Source organism: Ambystoma mexicanum, chromosome 6q (genome assembly GCF_040938575.1).
Source record: "Ambystoma mexicanum isolate Mex_15411 chromosome 6q, UKY_AmexF1_1, whole genome shotgun sequence".
Taxonomy (NCBI): domain Eukaryota; kingdom Metazoa; phylum Chordata; class Amphibia; order Caudata; family Ambystomatidae; genus Ambystoma; species Ambystoma mexicanum.
The window spans coordinates 1,569,010,563-1,569,032,926 of NC_090937.1; the positions used below are offsets into that span (position 1 = coordinate 1,569,010,563).

The window sequence follows — 22,364 nt, forward strand, 5'->3', positions numbered from 1 at the left end:
ACTTTAGTCTTCAAATCACCCTTTCTCTTCTCGACTCTTTTTCATTATTGACACGGTTCTCGTAGTACTGAGCCATGTGCAGTACTTCTGATTGGGATTTCGCCTGCCAAGCGCTCTCAGAAGACATAATTTGTGACTGGATGTCAGGCAGCAATCCACGTACAAATGTGTCCACAAATAATTTTTTCCCAGACTCTGTGCCTAAGCCTTGTCCACTGAAATCCGAGAATACCTGTTCGAACCGATTAAAGAACTCGGTAGCACTCTCAGACTTTCCTTGGACACAGGCCATAAGCTTGTCCCAAATATTTCTCTTTTCGGGGATTATAGTTTTCAGTTTTGCAATGATTCTGTCAGGCAAAGTTAGTATCACCTGAGGTGGTCTCTCACCAGCTGGCCTTTCCCTATCAAGCCTAACTATGTTAGCCCATGTATCTCCCAACCCTGGTAAATCGTCTATAGTTCAAACTGTTTCCACAAATCTACAGGCAGGAGTACAGGGAATAGCAAATCAGTGTCGCCTAGGGTAAACACTGAGGACTGCAAAACGGACTCTATCTCTTTATAGAACCCTGTCGGATTTTTCCTAATGTCAGGAATAGTTTGTCTAATAGTATTCACTTCCTGTCGTGAAAACGGGACGTGAACAAACTGCGATACATAATGTGCAGGAATGTCCACAGCAGGTGTACCTGCTGCAGCATTAGCAGGAATCTCAACCTTTGGGATAAATGTCGCAGGAACCTCTCTCATAGGCAACTGAGATGTAGGCAACTCCGAACGCTTACTAAGCAACAGAGCTAAGTCGAGCGCTAAAGCAGTTGAAGAAGTGTCAAGTGAAAAAGCTCTCTTATAAATGCTCAATAACTCTGTGGGACAACTAACCTTTCTCTTTAAACAATCATCCTGCAGGTACTCTACCATTACCTGTATCACTTTCCTCTGCATTTCTAGCGTATATTGACTGTATGTGTCATATACGTCAACTGGAGTTATCGATATGTCTGAAATCCATCTAATCGCATCTTTTGTACAAATTCGCGCCTCCTCAGAGTTCGATTTACGACACGGAAGAGATTGTTTCTGTACATACATACTTTCCTCTTCGTCATCCTCATTCTGTAACCTTTCCAACTCCTTTCTATACTCAAATATCCTCCCAACATGCTCATGTACCTTCTCCACAGTGTCTCTTGAAAACGCTAAAGTATTCAGGTCCCTCAACCCTTGTGGGAGGTCTGCATTATTTAATTTACCCCACATTACACATAAATGAATCCCTAAACCTTCAATGAAAAAGTTTTTCACAGGAAAATTATCCATATTAGAAAGTGTGGCAAGAACATTAGCTCGATCATCTCTCTCCATACAATGCTTAGCCCATGCAAACAAATCCTGTTTCTTTTCTGTAGGAACAGTATTACGAGTAACAATCCTCGACCCCGCACCCTGATCAACTACAAGCGGTACAGAACTACTTGGGAGTGAGGGTGCAGGCAAATTCAATGGAGGTACTATTACTGGTGCAATGGGAAGAGGCAGAGGAGCATGTGGAGGAACAACAACCGGAGGAATAGGAACAACAGGTTGAGCAGGAAGAGCAGGAATAACAGCAGGAAGAGGTACAGCAGGAGGAAGAGGAACATACGGAGGTGGTGCAGAGGCACCAGGCCTTCGTTCATTTAACAATTTGTCGATAAACTCATCAGAAACATGAAGATCTTTAGAAGGATAGATTTTCTGAATACCGAGTGAGAAAGCCCTGTCCATATTCCTAACCGACTCAGACTGTTTGTCCTGATCATATAACAACGCCTTTTCAGCATTTGTTTTATGACGGCGCACATGTTTTTCCCTACTTTTAAGCTGCTGCAGCGCTTCTCTTTTCCAATTTTGCAAAACATCAAATGCTGCAGGTCTGGCCTTCTTTTTTAACAAGACTGACTCTAAATATTCAATACGAGGGATCTCAAAACTACCATTGACTGGCCACTGAAGTTCGGAGGCATGTCTGGTTTGTCTGTGCCAAATTTTATTAAATACTACACTTCCAATGCCATGCTTACAGTACATAGTACATGCCGGTGACCCCTCCTGTGGTGCCGGATGGCTAAATTCCAAAGATTGTCTATCGCTGTGGAATAATGCCCTAAAGCAGCTAGACAATTTCCCAGGCATTTCTCAAATACTCGGTGTTACCTGGTCAATAATTGTGTCTGCAGATACAATGCGCCAAATTCAAATGGTCAGGGTTGAATTAAGAGTCGGGTAACGACTCACCTGAACAAACCTAAGGAGGACCGATCGGTTTACAAAGGACTTACCTAACGAATTTTACCTTGTGTATGGGGATTTCGGCAAATCTGCCCGCCTCAAAAAATTGACCCTCGTCAAGATGCCGTCTCAGACAACACAGCTATCCTCCAGGGAACGGATCGTGCAGCGCTGTTGAGGTGTCACGTCTCGTTCAGTCGGGCCCGTTATTTCACACCGTCCGATCCCGGTCCGATAGCGTGCGTCAACCTTTAATAATCCGGCATCAATCTTGAGGGTCCCTATTCGGGCGCCAACTGTGAAAACAAGGAAATAATATGAGGCAGGGTAACCAAAAAGGAAACACACCAAACACAGGTTACAAAGGAACATACAAAGCACTTTATTTTATACTGAATCCAGTTACAAAAGAACAGAAAAAAATTCAGATAGCGAGAAGTTGTGCGCATTATAAATACAATACATACATACATACATACATTTGTGATTTCGCTTCCCCGGTAATGTTTTATTCGTTTTCGGGTCTCCATGAGCATCATCAAATTATCAGACTTTTGTGGTTTTGCCAAAGTGTCACCATTTTGTAATTGTAATTGATTATTTATAAAGCGCTTAATACCCAGAGGTTTCTAAGCGCAGACCCGGGGATCGAACCTGTGTTTCTCCGCATCATCTTGCTTGCAAGGTGAGCGAATTGCCCCTGAGATATCCTCCCTTATTTCTTCTCTCCTGGAGAATGCTGCCCCTGTGGGAGACAGTGCCGCCATGTGCTAAAGTCAGGTACTGTATAATGACATGCCATGCTGTGCTATGCTATGTTGTATCCAGTCCACCAGGTATGGGGGGCGTGTGTCCTCCCACACATACTCTCTGCAGGTTTTAGCGTGGCTCGCGGGTACCTGTGCAGGTTCAGCCCACTTACCGACCAGTTTGGGCGATATTGTTCATGAACTGCTGGCATCATAATGGAAAATCAGTGATGGGAGCCAGCTGCAAACGGGCAGTGGCTGAAAAACCATGGGACAAGTTCATAGGCTTATGCCAACCTTCCAGGGCATCCTCTGCTGGCCTTGTCAGGATCAGGTCCAGATACAGGATGTTTCCCGCTGACGGCATCTCTGCCGCCACCACTATTTTACTTAATGGGGGGTGCCCAGCGGTAGACCCTATTAGTGCCAATAAGTGCCATACCTGCCACTTATATAATATGGGATTAACCTATATTTGTCAATGATGCAAGACCAGGCCTATAATCATATTGTTCTAAGAAGCCACACCAAACATCTCGTCCTTTGTCCACATGAATCTGAAAGTGAGAAAAGGCAGCACACGGTGGTTTAGCATAGGGGCCACATTGGAGAGGATGTTTGCTTGTATGGTACCACACGTAATGGCTTAGGTTTCTTGTATATAGCATTGCAGAGCCCCATTGCAGGGACAACATCAGGACCTTTCAACCTTTTCAGCTGAAATGAGCCCCGAACCTCAGGGGTGGTCCGAGCAGCTACCTCGTGTTGGCAGTTGCCCCACGTTATGACACAGCAACACAGGCCTTTAGTTAAGGAACTAAGAGCCTGATTTACAAAAACATCTTACAATTGTCTCAGGAGCATAGCTCAGGGGCAACGCGCTCATCTTCGAAACAAGCCGACACGCAGCAACACAGGATCGATCCCCAGGTCTGCGCTTAGAAAACTCTGGGTATTAAGCGTGTTATAAAAAAACAGTTATGTATATTATAATGGCTCAACCCCATTAGAAAACACATGTAAATCAAGCCTGCAGTACGCACGTTACAGGCTGCCTTTGCCAGCACCCTCTGGCCTTTACCTCCCTCTGCCCTCTTGAAGTATCCAGCAATGTTATTATAACCTCATGGCCTTTATACTCTGTATGATTTATTTTACCAACTTGCTGTCAAAGAGCAATTACTAGTTTTCCAGTGGACATTTAGTATTTCCTCTCGCTGCTGGCTGAGTTTCCAGAGACAATCTGCCTCTTTTAACACCCTCACTGCATTCTTTTCACTCCATTATAATTCAAGCACCCAACGATTGCCTTACATTGTTTTCCTTAGGTGTAGTCAGAAGGCCCCCAAGCATCACGTTGAAATGGGCCCTCATAAGCCCTGACACATCTACTGCTGGGCCTGCAAGGAATATAGCAGATTTCAAAATATGGATCTCTGGAGCGCACTCATAATGCGTAGGGCTATACTTGCTCATTCCTACTCAGACAGTTTGGAATATTGGTTCCACTAGATCCAGTGGAGAAATAGTCTGGAGCTATAGAACATTTACTATTAGCACATGAAGAGAGTTATTGGCCTCCTCCCAGCCAATCAGAATGTTTAGAGTGCTGTGAATATCTACTAGTAATGACTGCATTCTGAACATTATGGGCTTAATTTACAAAAGCGGTTTACAGTCAGGCCTTCTGTCTTCAGAAGCAGACAGGGTAGCAACAATGTAATTTCCAGGCATGACTTCTTTCAACAAGACACTTCCTCTCTGGGTGGACCTTCTTTTTGATACAACATGCTATTCAACACATGCAAGAAAAAGCTAAAACACTGGAAACGTCTTTCACGTTCTTATAGAGAAACCATTTACTATTCTATGGCTTCTAATGCAGACTCTTGTTACACCTGTTCCAGATCAACCAAGTGGCAAGTAAAATGCTTAATTTATGAAGACAACCATGTTATTTACGTGCTACATATTGCTAACTTGGCTGTCTATTTACTTTTCTCACTTTTAAAGTAATTTTTTAATTCACCACCAAAACTCAGAAATGTATTCCTACTATCATCGTTTGCTAACAGCACTAAAGACCCCGGGAGGGTTTTTAATCATTTGGCATAATGGCCCTTCCCCAGTCTATAAGGCTATATTGATGAAATGCCAGTGTTTCTCTTATGAGAAAGGTACATCGATGGGGCTCCTTCTGGTAGTGGTCACCAGCGCCGAGAGGACCTGTGTCAACAGATTGCTGTGGCAAATGCAAACTTGGTAACCTCACTCCTCCTGGCGCAGACAGAAACGTGATGATGTTTTTATACAGCGCCGACGTGACTCTTGTAAGGCGCTTTAGGGACTGTCCATGATGGTGGAGTAGTGCTGTGATTGTGGTACCTGGGCTAGTACAGAAGGGATGATTGAATACGTTAATAATTAAAAGATTGAACCTGTAGTGGCAGTGGTTTAGCCAGGATTTCTTGCAAGGATGGCAAGAAATCCAGCACAGTACACATGCGGTTAAATGGGTAAGATCCCCTACAAGTAAAAGAGGTATATTTATGTTTGGGGCGGGGCTATCTTCTACGGACATGGCCAGTGTTTAAATGGTTCTAGACCATTGAACATGTCTAACAATAATTTGGCATTTGTATAGCGCTACGAACCCTCAGGTATCTGAGCGCTGCTTATTATTACCCACGGTGTGTGGTGCTCAAGGCTGAGAGGCTGAGTGTGGCCCTGCCGGGATTCGAACCTGCTGCAACCGATGTCAAAGCAAGCGTTCTACCCGCTGTGCCATTTGACCGGCTAAGAAGTTAAAAGACAAAATGTACTATATTACAGTGGGCACCAGTAGTGTCACACCATTGTTAATCATATGTTTTACCCAACTAAACAATGCCACTTTTATTGACTGAATAAAGATACAATAAGAAGCTGGTCCTGACAGGATCTGAGCCTATACATGGTTTCGTCAGAACAGTAACATGCATGCATGGAAACAGTTGAATGTGAACATTCATAAACATGCTAACAGGAGATATGTCGAGAAAACATGATCCACAGTTCTCGCATTGAATCATTCCCAAATGCACAGTCCTGTTCTTAAAGGAAAAACCAAGCAGACATGTCATGTTGTTCCATAAGTCCTGGCATTTGCCTCACATGTCATACTTGTAACAACAGTACGTCATCCTGCAACATTGACAATGTGTCAACATCCGCTATTTTACCTGTACCATGTAACTAAGTTCATTGCAAGTAACAGCGCCTCAATGCCCCTGGGCTGCTTGTGCGCTATATAAATGTAAATAAATAAAATAAAAATAAAAATGTCATTTTACATCTTTGTGCATATTATGAGTGCAGGTTGGCATGTAATACAATAGGAAGCGAACCTAAACGCCAGAACTGGTTTATTATTTCACACCTGACATAGCACAAATTGAAATATCGGAAAACTACCATATATATGGTTATACCTCTTACAGACTTACACAAAATCCAGAAGTGTCTGTGTGATAGTCACATGCATGTAGTCATTGTTGGACCTAAGCAGGTATCTTGGTACTATGCATAATATGCATAAAATTCATAATTAAAGGCGCTAAATCCCTTTCAGGAAAACGCCAGTTAAACCCTGTTTGGATCGGAGCTGGGAATATCACAGATTTCTTTGTGTTTGCTTTAGCAACAGGGTCTTTCTACATGTTCAATTGAGAATAATCAACAAGTGGAAATTCATTAGCGATCCATAATGGTGGTACGTGTGTTCAAGCATACATGCAAGACACATTAAAACATTAGCAGCCACAAGGAAGGTTTGGAGTCTCCAGTATAAATGCAGGGCACTGAACAGTAGCCGTATGACAAAGGTGCACATACCCCAGCATGGGCACGAAATCGGATTAGCAGCCTCAAAGAACGCACAAATGCAACATTGACAAAGGGAATGGACTAGAAGCAAGAAGAAATGACCACATTCCAGAGCATAGCCAGAGGCTAAAGATTAGAAGTTACCAGGAAGGTGCACGTTCAAATATATTGACTTAGATTAGAAGAGGCCATGTTTTTTTTTAAATAGTGTTGTAATGAGTGTGCCAAGAAACAAATAGTGGCGTGCAATATACCAATGGACCCTAGGATTATTATATATGAAGCAACACTATAGCCTATTAAACAATGAGTGTGGATGTTCTGAAGAACAAACAGTGAGAACTCAATTACTGTGACGGACTAACACTTTTTATTAAAAAAAGGGACTGGCAATTTTGACATTTTATCCACTGTGATATGAAATGAATTGCACAAGATCACACACATGTGGGCCATTTATCTATTCTGGCACTGGACTGCATTGTTTCCCAATTCTTGTCATACAGAAAAGTGTAATTATTTGTGCATTTTTGACTTTCATCACTCTGTGTTGTAGACCTGGCCTGGAAAATACACAAATCACATAGTAACCAAAATGACAATAAAAATACAAATGATAATAATAAACCGTGTAGAAGCATGCTATGCAAAAGGAGAATCATTGCGGCTATATTGTGTTCCATCATAATGGAAGTATAGAAGTATCAGAATACGAATGTATGTTAACCTAAAATATCTAATTTGGGCTCTCTGCTGTACTGTAAAGATTTAAGTAAACCAAGCAAAATGATGTTTGTGCCAAATATATACTATATGCACCTGTGCAGTGGAGTAACTCTGCTGAAAATGTTAGGGGGACATGACACCTGAAGATAAGGTGCCCCAGCCAAATGAATGGGGACAAAATGGTGTGACATGAAAGTTGGAGGGGGACAAACACCCCTGTCCCCCCTAAAGTTACGCACATGCACCTGTGTATAGTCATTGTTTCACACAGACTTGAAGATTGGTATTCATAATGCGAAGGACAACATATGAAATTGTAGAAAAAAACAAATACTTTTAGGTCAAATAAGGAGACCTTACAACCCTCATGAAAAGAAAGAGCCGGTAATGAGCTAAACGATGGCATCAAAATGTGCCCGCCCTTCCCCTCCCCCCATTGTATTGATCCCTTGTGATCTGCTACCCTTGCCGCGTGCTTACGACTTGTAAAGCGCTCTGTTGCTTCCTGAAACTAGGGCTACACTGAACAAATACCAATTCAATAATATGAATGCATGGCAAACCCTTTCAATGAAGGGATTACAGTGCTATACAGTGAGATAAGATGATCTGTACATTATCACAGTATCGCTGGTAGCAAAGCTGGGATTTGGGCCATTACAAAATGGTTCCACTGCCTGTAATTAGGTCAGCTAATCATGTCTCCCCTCTATTGCATTATTGGGGATGCTACCCACTATTTACGAACCTCACTTGGAATACTAAGCTCTAGGCCTGCATCATACTACCGCCACACTGGTTTTTATTGACTAGCATTTTCTGGTGCCAGTACATTGCTTTGTAGCAGAGTAGGTGTTACTGTCACCAAAGTTTATGCACTTATGTTTAGCAACTTCAGAGACAGGAAAGGCAAACTCTGCCCCGCAGAGGGCTGGAACGGTGACCTGTCTTCTGAACCATTGTGGCACTCAACTCATCAACATGCATTTGCAATTTGGTTATTGCACGTGATCAATATATGCCCCAGAGAAAGGGGAACATATGACTTAATTGTGCTATGGGGAAAGCAAAAACTGTGCACACTCTACAGCCGATTCAGAATGCATTGCTGGATGTATTGATTAATTCAATCCTAAGCTATCAACAACAACCTGACAGCACATTTAGGTCCAAAGAAGCACACCATGCTATGTCATCATTTGTTATTTCTTTTCATAAAGAATTGTGCACTGACTTCTTTGTTTGCGGCAACCCAGAAGTTTAAGTGTGCTTACTTATCAGCAGACTTAGCTCAGTATTCCAAGTAACTCAAGAACAGGGCAGCTTCCCACTCTGCACTATTCCCCTCCCCCATACTTAATGTCATATGTTGGGCCCTGGGTAATAGAGGGTGGGCGCCCCCTTGGGCCACAGCCTTGCTATGCCACTGGGCAGTAGCCACAGTAAGAAAAACATAAGCCTCATTAACCAACAGTGTCACCCAAAATGGTGGCTAAAACACCTTGGTTTTGTGCAGGTAAGCATTTGTTAGAGAACCTGCATTGGCTTTCCGTGCCCAAATGTGTTAATTTAGAGACTGGGCTTGAGTATTTGCAGACCAAAGTTTGCTTCTATGTTCCTTCACGGTCTCTCCGCTCTGCTGCTGCTTTCTCGCCTGTTGGCTCCCCATTTCAAGTGCACGCGTATTGGGGGCCGTTCCTTTTCCGTCGCAGCAGCACAGCTTTGGAACTCTCTCCCTTTCTCTCTTCGTGCCATTAGGGATCATTTGTCTTTGGGCAGAGCCTTGAAATCTTTTCTGTTCTAGTTTTCTTCTCTTTCTGCTTCCTTTTTCTTTTCTTGTCCTCCGAGTGCCATGATGTCCTGGTCGGTGTAGGCTGAGCTTTAGAAATAGACTTAACATAACATAACACGAAAGAGAACACTGCAACAACCAGAATCAGAATCAGTGGACGTGCTTGATATTTTGAAACTTTACTAAAAGTATGTGACTATGAAAATACTAGGGGTAAGTCACCAAAAATCCCATTTGAGAAAACCACAAAAGTGGTGAAATGTCGGGCGCAACTCTTTCTTCGGCCTGAAATCTGATCACGTAATTGGCTCTGTGTTCCCGCCACATTGTATCTACGCATGAGGACTTGCAGCACGGTCCATGCAGTTCAGAATCAAGGCTGCCCCAGTACAGAACAGTTACTTACCCTTCTGGGATGAGTGCACATACTTGGAAGCAACGTGTGCAAAGATGTGTCTTCCTTCCTCCGTTGAAGCTGGCAACTGGGTGTTGCGTAACTAGTTAGCATTGAGGAATGTGTGCAGCGGCCAGACCCTTTATCATGCTTGAGCTACTTCATAAGTAGCCACAAAATGACATGTGTTGATGATGAGACGTTATTTTAATGAGACGTTTAGTTTAGCTGAAGCGCCAGGCTGTACCCGGGCATATCATTACGGGATCAACCGCAGATTTGGCGGCATACGTTATTTCATCAGCATTTACATGCTCCCTGACTTCACTGCAAACTCCGACAACACTTGCAAAGCTGCTTTAACATATTACACCTCACAGCTCAAATCATTCGACTTATATGAATTAAAGGTTTGCAATATATTTCCCTGGAATGTACGCTGTAAGACATTTCTTTTAGACCGGTGATCGAAAAATGGGTCATGCTTAGAAGAAGTTCTATATTTCTACTATATCCGTGCTTCCATTGATTAATCCGTTTTTGAGACCGGCATACTCCCAACTACCACGCTCATATTGAGCCTGGTAGTAGCACAGATTATCCAGGCAAAATGGCATTGCTCGAAAGTTGTCTTCTATGTCTATTCTCTGCATTGAACCTATACTGAAAACATCACGCACTTGCTGGGCAACAGAGCGACTGGTTTTCCAGCACCAACATTCATTGTCGGAGGTTGGCAGAGGTGGCAGTAGAGGCGGCCCTTACACCTCTCCATCATGGAAATGCTCATTGCAGCGTTGGGCATTGCGGACAAGACGTGGCGAGGGACTGCCAGTGCGTGTTTCCCGGCGACTTATTGGAAGAGTCCCTGCAAGCATTGTGTGATGTCCCATTCCAACTGTAAAGTCAAAGGGATTGGACTGCCATGGTGGCAGCCTGACTGGCTGGTCAGGGATTGGTTGGGCTATTCCCCAGGAATATTGCCCAAGGCATGGGCGGCGTCTGTATGGATCTAAGTCTTAGCGATCTTGGAAAGACCTGCCTCTAGTATGGGTATACAAAAGTTTTGCTTTGATTAAATATCGGACGAATACTGTCTGAAGCAAAGCAATGTGGCTCTGGCCAAAATGTTTTTTGTTTTTGCGATTCCTGCCGAAAACTTTGTCTTCTCATTTGAATGCAATGCAACAATTCAGAGAAGCAGATATGGAGTGCAGATTGCAAAAGGGGATGGACTTGAACATTGTCTAATAGCATCTCTGATGAAATATCAGACTGAAGTGCATATGATTGAGAGAGAAAGAGATAGAGAGATAGATAGAGAAAGAGAAAGAGAGAGAGAGAAAGAGCGAGAGAGAGATAAAGAGAGAAAAAGAGAGAGAGAGAGAGCGAGAGAGAGAGATATATATAGGTGAGGACTTTGTAAGAGACACAAGTTGGATACCGGCAAACTGACCTACAGTTCCGCTACCTGATATCCTGGAATTTTCGGGATATTACAGGTCACGGAAAGGGTGGTCTTTCCCGTACGACTCCATGGAGGGGAATGCCGGAATGACTGGCACCAGTATTACCGGTAAGGCAATTCACCCAGAAGCGGTGTATTCAAGCATAGGAAATGAGTGACTAACATTATCGAATTTTAATTATCTATAATATTCATGGCATAACAGGCAGGGTCATACATGTTGAATTAATAGAATCATCTTTTTTTAACTGCCCCTCGTTAGGCATCTCATCGACGTGATGGTAAATCTGTGTCCAGCCTGTACCCATGACTTATTTGATCAAAGAAAAATGATAGATGCAAATAAAGGGCCATTACTTGGTTAGTCCTTTGTCCCCTCCTCACTCTTCACTATTCCCAGGGGCGTAATTAACAGAGGGGTCTGTGGGGTGTCAGACCCCTACCGGGGTGATGCCTAGTTGGGTTTCTGATACTGTGTCCGCTTTGGGGGCTTTGCTTGGGGGGGATGCAATATGATCAATAGCTCACCTGGGGGCAGCCATGACTTCGACCTTAAAGTTTCTTGCTCGGTCCATTTCTCTGTCAAATTAATGGGAAGGTCATTTTCAGTGATCCTTTTACATTTGAAATTCCAAATCTTCCATTTGTTTTACTCAATTATATTTATATATACTTGGCTTATATATGCCTCAATTATCTGTTATTAACTTGCCTTTTAATCTCATTTTATGTATATTTGGAAATATTAATTGCCATGTATATTCGTTTTCTTATAATAAATACCTTATTAAACATAATAAATTGCAAATCTTCCTGGAAAGTTCTAATTGTCATTGTGCTGAGCTGAGCCATCTGCTTTTTAAAACAAGATTCACAACGCACCACAGGTGGTCTAATTCTGCATATGTGCGAGGAGATATGACCTTTAAGGAAAGGAGTTATGTTAGGTGGCAAAAGAGGGCAGATGTTTGTCAACGTTATTAGATTTATTGACCATCAAAAATGTTCTTACCCGGTGGTAATTTCACATGCTGGTTTCTTTCTAAGGCTAGACAAGCCAGGGTGTATCAAATCATATTGACACCTTTGGCTAAGGTATGCTTCTGGTACAAGTTCATCATCTAAGCCTTTTAGGGATTGGCTCTAGCAGATGTAAATGTATGGAAGTCGGCCATTTTGCAGGTACACAGTCCAAATTGTTTAACACGTAGAAGGACCTCTCAAGTCTTTTGCTCTGCATGTCATTAATATAGCATTATAGACAGAGGGAGGGTTCATTATCATGTGATAATGTTCCGCCACCAACTTATTGCCAGATGCCATAGGCTGGGGAAGGGTAATTATCCCAAGCAATAATGAGGCGATATGCCCCGAGGTGGCGGGCTGACTGTCCGTAACAGCCCGCTGCCCTAGTTAAGGGCCCAAGCCAAGCAAGGGTCCATTAATGAAGGTGGAAGTGTCGTTACTGGCAGGGTCGCATACGCTAATGGCGTCTTTTAAAAAAAATGTTTACTTTGCGCGGGCCAGTGCTGCGCAGTGCTGGTCTCCTGGAAGTCTATTTTCACTGTTGATGATTCTGATGCCTTTAACATGAAAATGGGCTCCAGGGAGAGCAGCACTGTGCTGAACCAGGCCACGCAGACATGGTAATTTCTTTTTTCTATTTACAAAAGAAAAGTCACCATTAGCATCCGTGTAGGAAACTTCATGGGTGCTAAGGTGAAGGGGGAGCCGGGAAGGAAAGGGAAGAAGGAGCTGGCTTCCCAGAGTGCTTGGAACACGGGCTTGTACCATACAGCACAGCCTGTGTTCCGAGCATCCTGATTGGCTAGCGCCCTCCCATTAGGGTGCTAATGACACTTCCTGAAGTCTATAAGACTATTAGCACATAGTGTTAGTATCAATACATGTTTTGTAGTTTTGGTGGTGAAGTACAAATGCTCCTTTAATGGGTAAGGTAGACAAACTGATTTAGTATATTAAACTGTTTTATTCTAGTTTTTAAATAACAAGGATGTCTTAATTATCTTCATAAGTAAAGTATTTTATTTATAATCTTGGTTAAACTGGAGTGGGTATCGTATGTAGCACACATAGGGGGGGTCCCCCAGATGAACCATTTATCAAATAGTTCAATGACCCAGTTTTTGATACAACTGGGCCTTATTCCATGGGTTATTAAATCACCTCAAAGAACAGTACACACAGTGGGTAGTATTTTTGTTATACTAAAGGTTTCATAATTTATTACCTAGGCCATTAGTCCTACAGTTACAAGCTTAAAAAAGACCAATTGGGTCTGTTTATAATTATGTAGAAAAATCAAAACATAAATACATATGTCCATATAGAAAATGCATGCATGTATACGTCAACATTTTGTGAATTAATCAATTAAAACGTAGGTGACACGGTATAGTAATCAATTTTGAGGAAAACACTGGCAGAGAAACTGTCTTGCTGGCCCTGTCTGTCTAATAAATCAAAGACATCCTCAATTCGCCAATGTCACCTATTTTACATTCTAAAAATCATTATTCATGACCAAAAGCACATCCCAGGTCTACGTCCTTGGTAACGTTGTTAAACCGTACAGCATAACTGGAAAACACAGGGTTATGCAGGGGACGTTCGTCAGGACCCCAAGGGAGATGGAGCTCCGTGGATGTGATAAATTATATATTTACTGCCATGTAAGAAAATTCAGTAAAAACACAACAAACAAGAATATACAAATGAATAAGAAATGTTAAAATGTGAGGAACAAGCCTCCACCAAAAACACCAAGTCCCTGTGTGTATATAGTCAAGAAGGGCTACAACACCCTAACAATGTGGTCTCACCAAAATTAAAATCCTCCACCCTAACCACGGATACAAATCACCCAACCGTGCTTACAAATAATTTGAGAAGCAGGGAGGGGAAAACCGGGAGAGGGGAGGAATGGGGGGGAGATAAAGAAAACAAGTGAAAACTTCCCCATGTCGTCGTGCGGAGCAGGGTTGTACCCAAGTGTCGACATGCAGGGTATCGTATGAGCATGCATTAGGCGTCATGCAAAAGTAAACGGTTTATCTACAAGAGAGTGAAGGCATAGTCCCATGTGTTAGCTTTCTCTCTGGTGTGTGAAAATAGACGTTGCAGTGAACATGGTATACAGTATTTATATCAAATCCTTTATATTGAATGCCCATATCTCGACTATTTTATCTTGAAAACATGCATTAAGGGGTGCAGTAAAGGGTTAAATATTTTTGGGGAACGTCGGGGTTGGAAATGGAGGTGCATTCACTATAAAAGTTTTCAAGATAAAATATTCGAAATATGTGCATTCACTATAGAATATTTTGATATGAAGATATGTATCCGGGAAAATAAGTCGCCCCAGAGAGAGCGTGTCTTGTTGAAAGAAACCCTGCCTTGAAACCGCATTGTCATTTCCCTTTCTGATTTGAAGTCAAAATGTTCAGAATGCAGTCAATATCTGTAGATATTGACTGCGCTCTAAACACTCTGATTGCTTGACTGGAAGTCAATAATGATCTCTGTTGTTAACTGACCCCTGTGGTGGGCGATGGACCATCTAAGGTAGGTAACCACCATTGTGCAGCATGGTAGGGGGTATCCCTATATATGCATACATATGAACACACCAAATTAATCAAATGCAAAATCATTTTTAGAAGTGTGTTTTTCCCCATGTTTGTCCACTTTCCAAATAGTTACGCACGTTAAATTAGTGGCGCTGGCTGCTTTCACCAGACACACACACAGTTGTTTTCCTTTGCATGTATTTGAAATGTTTTGTCTAGACCAGCATATTTTCCATTTGAAAGCACCTTCTTTTCTGGGTTGCCTTGTAATTGTTTTGCCTTTTCAGAGTAAACAATACTTGCTTTGCACAGCACGTTTGTAATAAGAATTCTTATATATTTTTAGGGTGATTTTTAGTTTGCCATGTAGCATGACGCCACTGATGACGAATATTTACTATATAATCATGCTTTTTATGAAATGCGAACAAGACCTTACTGTTGGACGTTGGATGATGTCCGTTGTACTCCCTGTTTTAGATAATTTATATTAAAACAGACAAAAGTCTTTGCCAAATTCCTGAATCGGTTGAATTATTAATGTTTGAGTAATTTCTCTGTCCCCATCCACCCCGTAGAGTGTTACCTTGTCTTAAAGAGCCTAAAACGGTTCTGATGCAAGTCACCAAAAGTGCACAGGGCTTTCCCTAATGGTGGCCCCTGTAATATATGCCAGTATAAAGAACATTTTCATGCTGGCTGTGCCCATACATTTCCATGCTGGCTCCACCAAAATATTCTAGTGTTCCCATATACAACCATATTCCTATTTGTTTTAAGATTCTTTTTATAGTATAAATACTGGTACTGGGCACAAAACTGGCTCTGCCAATATATGACAGTACTTCTAGGTAAGAACATATTCCTGTTGGTTAATTGTGTCATGTCACTATATGAAAACCTGTCCAAACTTGTTCCAATGTAAGCCAGTCTAGACCCATAAGAGCACCTATCTTGCTTGATTCATCATAGATGCTCAGTTAATAGAAAGTCATGCTACAGTGAAGAATATATTGGTCTCTACACCAAAACATCAGTCTAGCGAAGTGATACTACCTATCATGCTTGCTATTTTAAAGATGCCGAGTAATAAATGTCATGCCAAAGTAAGCAATGGCTAGACTGACTGCACCAAAATGCCAGTCTAGCCAGGTAATGACACACATAAACTTGGCTCAGCCCAGAAATACCAATTAAACATGCAAAGTCAATAACGAATGTGGCAAAAATGATTCAGTCATTCACAATCTCCCAGGGCCTTACACACACATGCACACATGCATCCCCTTTCACCCACTCATCACTCACCCATGCAAACCCTCTCATATTCATTCACACTACATTCTGTACACAGGTATATTACTAACCCACCCAGAACATTCAAAAACACACCATCACGTTCATACTCATTCACCCCCCAGTCACTCACACCTTCTCTTACATCCACTCGTTGCATTCTCTACACAGTCACACATCCACCCACAACATTCACAACACACCATCCCATTCATAATCATTCACCCACCAGTCACACACTCATAGACCTTTTCTTACCTCCACCCATTGCATTCTCTACACAGAAACACACCCACCCACCCAGAACATTCCAAAACACACAATCACATTCATACTCATTCACCCACCAGTCACTCACTCACTCACTCACTCACTCACCCACCCACCAGTCACTCACTCACTCACTCACTCACTCACTCACTCACTCACTCACTCACTCACTCACTCACATCCACTCATAGCATTCTCTACACAGACACACACCCACCCAGAACATTCAAAAACACGCATCACATCACATTACTTCTCATTCACCCACCATTCACATACATACATCTGACATGCACTACAAACATGCAAAATACACATAATATTTCTTTTAAAAGCCTTCTTACCTTTTTCTTGCAGCTTTGGTCGGTCCCTCCAGGTCACCCTCCTCTCCTCCGTGTTGCTCACAAACAGGAACCAGGAAGCTGCGAGAGCTTCCTGGTTCCTCTATGGGAGCTGCAATGCACCCGAGGTAGAAGGGGTTGATGCTGAACGTGGCATCTGACATGTGCCACATGTCACCTTCTGCTCCAATGCCAACCCCTACTGAGCACCTCCCTGGCCCAGCCAGGGACCCACCAGACCTAGTGTGGCGGGGGCCCAGCTAAAAAATAAATTGCCGCCACAACAGTGTCCCCAGAGGTTGCAGCTGCAATCTCCAGCAACCCCCAAATTACCTCCCTGCAGCCAGACTGAGGACCAGAGTGTGATTTTCTAGTCTGAGTCTTAAAAGCGCAGGCCTATGTTCTAACCCCATTTCCTCTTCCATTCGTACCCGCAACCGGACTCGATTGTGTCCAAAGTTGCACCTTAAGATTGTCTCACTACATAAAAAAATCTAAAAGTTGGCGCCTACGCCCACAGTATTGCATTTTGAAAGACAACTATGCCCCACCCTTGCATGCAGATGGAAAGCTGAAGGTGGAGGATGTGCAGTCATAAACCTAACCATTTACAACCTGCGCAATCTGACACTTGTACTTAGAGGCCGACTTCCCTACATAACCAAACTTTCTGATCCTGGGCAAATCACTCTACCTAATTGTGTCTTATTAGGATCACCTCGTAGTGTGCACTAAACAGAAGTATCATTTATGCATGGCTTGAAGACTACAGTGTTGCTCCATGTGCAGCAATAATATCGATTATGTGTATATTGCACCCAGAAGGTTCACTTATGTTGCTCATTGCATCGGCACTTGTGAACTTTGGTTCTCTCCTACCAGAAAACTGAAATAAATGAAATGCTACATTTGGTGTGGAAAGGGGTTTACCTGAAACATGGTCATTGACTGGGTAAGGAATTGGCCTTCAGAATAGTTTTGCTTATGCTCAGGTCTGGGGGCCATGGGGTCTCTGACTGCTACTCTGTTTGGACCTAGGTCAGTATTGGGTATGGGGGATAAAAGTCTAAGGCATGATGAATGCTTGCCTAGGTCCGACATCTGGACATTTTGCCTACTACATATTGCTTTAATTAGGGCCACCTCATCCATACAGGTTATGTGGGTGCCACTAAGCACTCTTATTGGTTCCTGGTGGAGGTACGGGAAGGCTCTGGATTGCCTTCAAGATGACTCAATATGTTGTCCTCCCAACCACCCAGACAGGGAGGGGGGCCTGATCCTACTTAAAGTCAGTCATTTTATGAGGTTCAGAGGGTTGAAATGCGTTGGTCCACCGCACAATTGTGCCACCTGCAGATGCTTGCACACAAATCTCTGCAACTGGTGCACCAACAAACTAAGGTACTTTACACATTGTAAAACAAATATCTTTTCCATGCCTTCATCCTTTGAAGGATAGTTAAAAACACGCAATTTGGTGCATGTGAAGTAACAATGGAAGTAGTCGATGTAACAATCGCCCCCATTTTGGGGGGTGAAAAGGATCAGTAAGGACCAGTAACGGCCTTGCCAGGGCCACAGGGAGGGCTCAGGGCCATTAGTAAGCCATTATATCCCCAGCAAGGGGTTGAATAGGTATTCATACCCCAGGGCCCTGTGCGGAATGCAAATAGTTTTATTTTAATTTTTTCCAGGGAGATGGTGTCTGGACATATTGCACAAGCCCAATCCCCTTAGGGAAAAAAACAAGATGGCCACCGCCCAAAAAAATAGAAAAGGGAACAAGTCCATTATCTATTTCTATGGCGGCAGGCGGGGCCTGGAAGGAGCAGCGTAGATGAGAGTCTGGTCCCTCAGCAGATAGGTGTGGTGGAGAGCGGTGAGGGATGACATGTTGGCCCAAGGGGTGTCATTGAAATGGGAGGGAAGCTGTGGAGAGCAGGGGTGTTGTTAGGTCTGGAAAAGATCTGGGGCTACGCTAATTTTGGGACTGTCAGGACTGGGGGGCTAGCTAGCCTTTTTGGTTGTAACCCCTGAGCTTCTATCTGGGGCTACAACCAAAAGACCCAGGGCTATAACCCCCTTATCCCCCCCTAGAAACACCTCTGGTGGAGATGCCGTGGCCAAAAAGCTGCATCACATTTAAAAAATGGAAGCACCTGGCCCTCAGGTGGTTGGGAAAACACGGGTGTGCCACTGACAGTTCTCACCCACATTTCCAGTGATCTGATTGGCTGAGTGCCCTTGCCCGGGTGTAAATTAGACCTGAGGTCTAGCCATTGCCTCGTCCTCAGCCACATGCCTGTGGTGTGTCTTCCTGTATTGTTGCTTCCAGTGATTTCATTTCCCTCTGATTATATACCTTTGACAGCACGTTCCATGATGTCCTCCCTGTGACATCACCAGGGTCATGGCCACCTTCATAAATAGTACTGTTTACATCGCACCGCACCCCAAAATTCTAATGGATGGACTAATGTCTCAAGTAGTTGTCTGTGTCATTTTTGGGGGGCAATAATGAAAAAATAAAAAACAGTCAAAAGTTGGCCGATTACTCTGAACGACTCAACTCACCAATGCTCATATTTGCTTCCTTTTTAGGGATTTGAGTGGGAGTTAAAAGGGGTTCCCTTGGATGCTGGCTCCGAGCTTCACGTTGTAGTGAAAGACCATGAGACGGTGGGAAGGAACCGGTAAGTTATTCTAAATGCAGCTGTAAAATACATGCAAAACCCTGATATTGTGGAAAAGTAAGGAACACTGATGTACTGTTTTCTGCCAATGGTTATGGATCACCCATGGAACCAATGCAAGTGTTGAACTACAGCCCTATTTTGTATCCATTTGAAAAAAAAGCCCAAACTGGCTATCTTCCTGGCTGAGTTGTGGGAAGTTATATGTAGCAAATAGTGATGGGTGGGAGGTCTTGAATTATATTTCGCCCTTTCTCTCTGCCCTACAGTGTTCACTCTCCTCCCTCACACCTGATGCCTCTTCCACCAACGCTGCCTTCTCCAGCTTCCAATCCCTACTACATGACTCATTTTCCTCTCACTTCCCACTGCTTACTTTCACCCCTAAGTCTCAGCATCCTCAACCATGGGTCACCCCATTCATACGCTCTCTCCGCACAGACATGTGTTGGCTGCTGCGCAAATTGAGGTGTAACCACTCGCATGAGGACCTGCAACTATACCTCTCTGCCCTGAACTCTCTCATGTGCACTCTTGATAGAGCAAAAAGGTAATTCTACCTAACCCGCATTGACTCTCACTCCAACTATCCTCGCCAGCTACAGAGCACCCTAAACTCACTCCTCACTCCTCCTAAGTATATAACGATCAATTCCACTCTCACAGCTAATGACCTAGTTGAATATTTCGCTGCAAATATTTCCAAAATTACAGACTCTTTCCTGACCTTCCTCACACTCCCTCCTCCTACATTTTACACTCCGCCTACTCTACTATTATCTCCTGACTATATCTCCCACTTTGGTCACACTAATAGTGCCAAAGTACTTTCTCTACTGATGAAGGCTAACCCCTCCTGTGCCCCATCAGACCCTCCTGCTCCGCTATTGCCCCTTTAGTGGCCTTTCACCTCACTGAACTCTTCAACCTGTCCTTCGACTCTACTTGCTTTCCCTCTGTTTTCAAAACAGCCACCATCAACCCTCTCTCATAAAAAGGCATGGGGTTTGCCCGGACCTACCAGCTAACTTTCACCCTGTGTCTCTCCTTTTGTAGTACTCTAAAGTGCTCAAATGTGTTGTGTTCAGCCGTCTTATCAATTTCTTAGACACCCACAACCGTTGAGACCCCTACAAACAGGTTTGTCTTCCTGCCACTCCACGGAAACTGCTCTCATGAATATGTCCACTTCATCGCCTCTGTTAAGCACTCCAACCCATCTTCTATCCCAATTCTCCTTGACCTGTCTGCTGCCTTTGACACTGTCAATCACTCTGATCTCCTTAATAGCCTATTTCTTCTTGGGATCTGCAATTGAACCTTTGCCTGGATTGAATCCTACCTTGCATCTCGCAAATTCTCGGTCTCCTGGAGCAACAACACCTCTTAACTCATGCCTCTAACTGTTGGTGTTCCACAAGCCTCTGTCTCAGGTCTTCTCCTATTTACACTCTACACCTCTCTCTTGGGACACCAATCTCCTCTTTTTGGTACTCGTACCGACTCTTTATGGACGAGACCCAAATATTCTTCTCGTTGCCTGAACTCTCTTTCTCTCTATCAAAATTTCCAACTGTCTCTCTACCATTAGATATCGGATGGCTTCACACTCTCTGGTGTTAAACTTTACCAAAACAGAGGTGCTCGTCTTCCCTGCCAAAAGCTCTCTCTCATCTCTTCCTCTGCCTATCCAGTTCCCACCCGACATTTTTCCCTACTCTTCTTCAGCTAGAAACCTCAATGTCATCTATGAACCTTCTCACAGCTTCTCTACTTCCATCTCCACAACTGGAACAGCAGCTCCCCTCAACCTGCTAAATATTAGACACCTCATGCTCCTCCTTCCTTTTAACATTGCCAAGCATCTCCTAACCACTCTTGTATTCTTTAAACTGGACTACTGTACCAGCATCCTCTTTGGTCTCCCCAACTTTGCTTTCTGTCCTTTCGACAAGATCATTAACTTGGCTACCAGAACTCTATTTGAACTTCCTACTTTATCATACCATCACTAGGTTCGATGGCTGATGATGCAAAACAGGGCCAGATTTAAATTTGTTCTCCCATTTGACATGGTAAGGCACTACTGTATCTTGCCTCCTCTATCCAACTCTACAAGCCTTCTCATAATCGCCGATCTGCCTCCTTGACTACCTACCCTTGTGGCTTCTTGCCCTCCATGTACTTCCTCTCACTCCCGATCTTTCTCTCATCTTGCTCCACTTGCATGGAGTTCTCTTCCACCAGACATCCGTAAAACCGACCACACGGATTGCTGAAAATCAAGCCTAAAGCCTACCTCCTCACCTCTGAGTTACCCTTTTAACCTAACTCTCATCTGCCTGCTAGCTAACATTTTTTCCCTCGCCTCTAACCTGCCCCTGTCCCTGTCCCTCACTTCCTCTGCCTCCACTGTAGCACTTCACCCATCGTGGTCACATCCAGAGCACAGCTGGCCGTACCACCTACATGCACTTAGAAATCTCCAATGTTGGTTGTCCTTAAACTATGTATGTCCACTTATGTATCGTCCCCAGTGACTGTTCGATTTACTCCACTCCACAACCTGGTCAGAATTTTTATCAAACTCACCCCATTGTAAGAAGCTCACTGATTTCCGTCAAATCTGATTTCTTATCTATTGTATGTTCTTTTGTGATCAAATGAGCATTGTTCCCTGTTTATAAATGAATACAAATATCAGAAGCTATGAACTTTACCGAAGCTGCATGTCTGACCACCCACATTTGGAACTGAAGTACTTCCCTGTTCCCACACATGGTCCCCTCATTTGTGCAACGTGTGTTGCTTAGGATGCAGTGCGCTCATTAACAGGAAACAGGCAGGTTTCATTGTTTCACGTTGTGTATACATTGGTCACTTGTCACAGCATGTGGGGAC

The 22,364-nt window shown here is 43.4% G+C and overlaps 1 protein-coding gene across 9 annotated transcripts in view; it reads left to right on the forward strand.

Annotated features, from left to right (window-relative positions):
* The window catches only part of DYSF (dysferlin), a 1,254,081-nt gene that overhangs the window by 230,734 nt on the left and 1,000,983 nt on the right, over positions 1–22,364 (forward strand). For all 9 annotated transcript variants that reach the window (XM_069632290.1, XM_069632293.1, XM_069632296.1 and 6 more), the window contains exon 3: positions 19,372–19,463. In XM_069632290.1, coding sequence (XP_069488391.1) covers positions 19,372–19,463 — 92 coding nt within the window. The remainder of the gene's footprint in view (positions 1–19,371; positions 19,464–22,364) is intronic.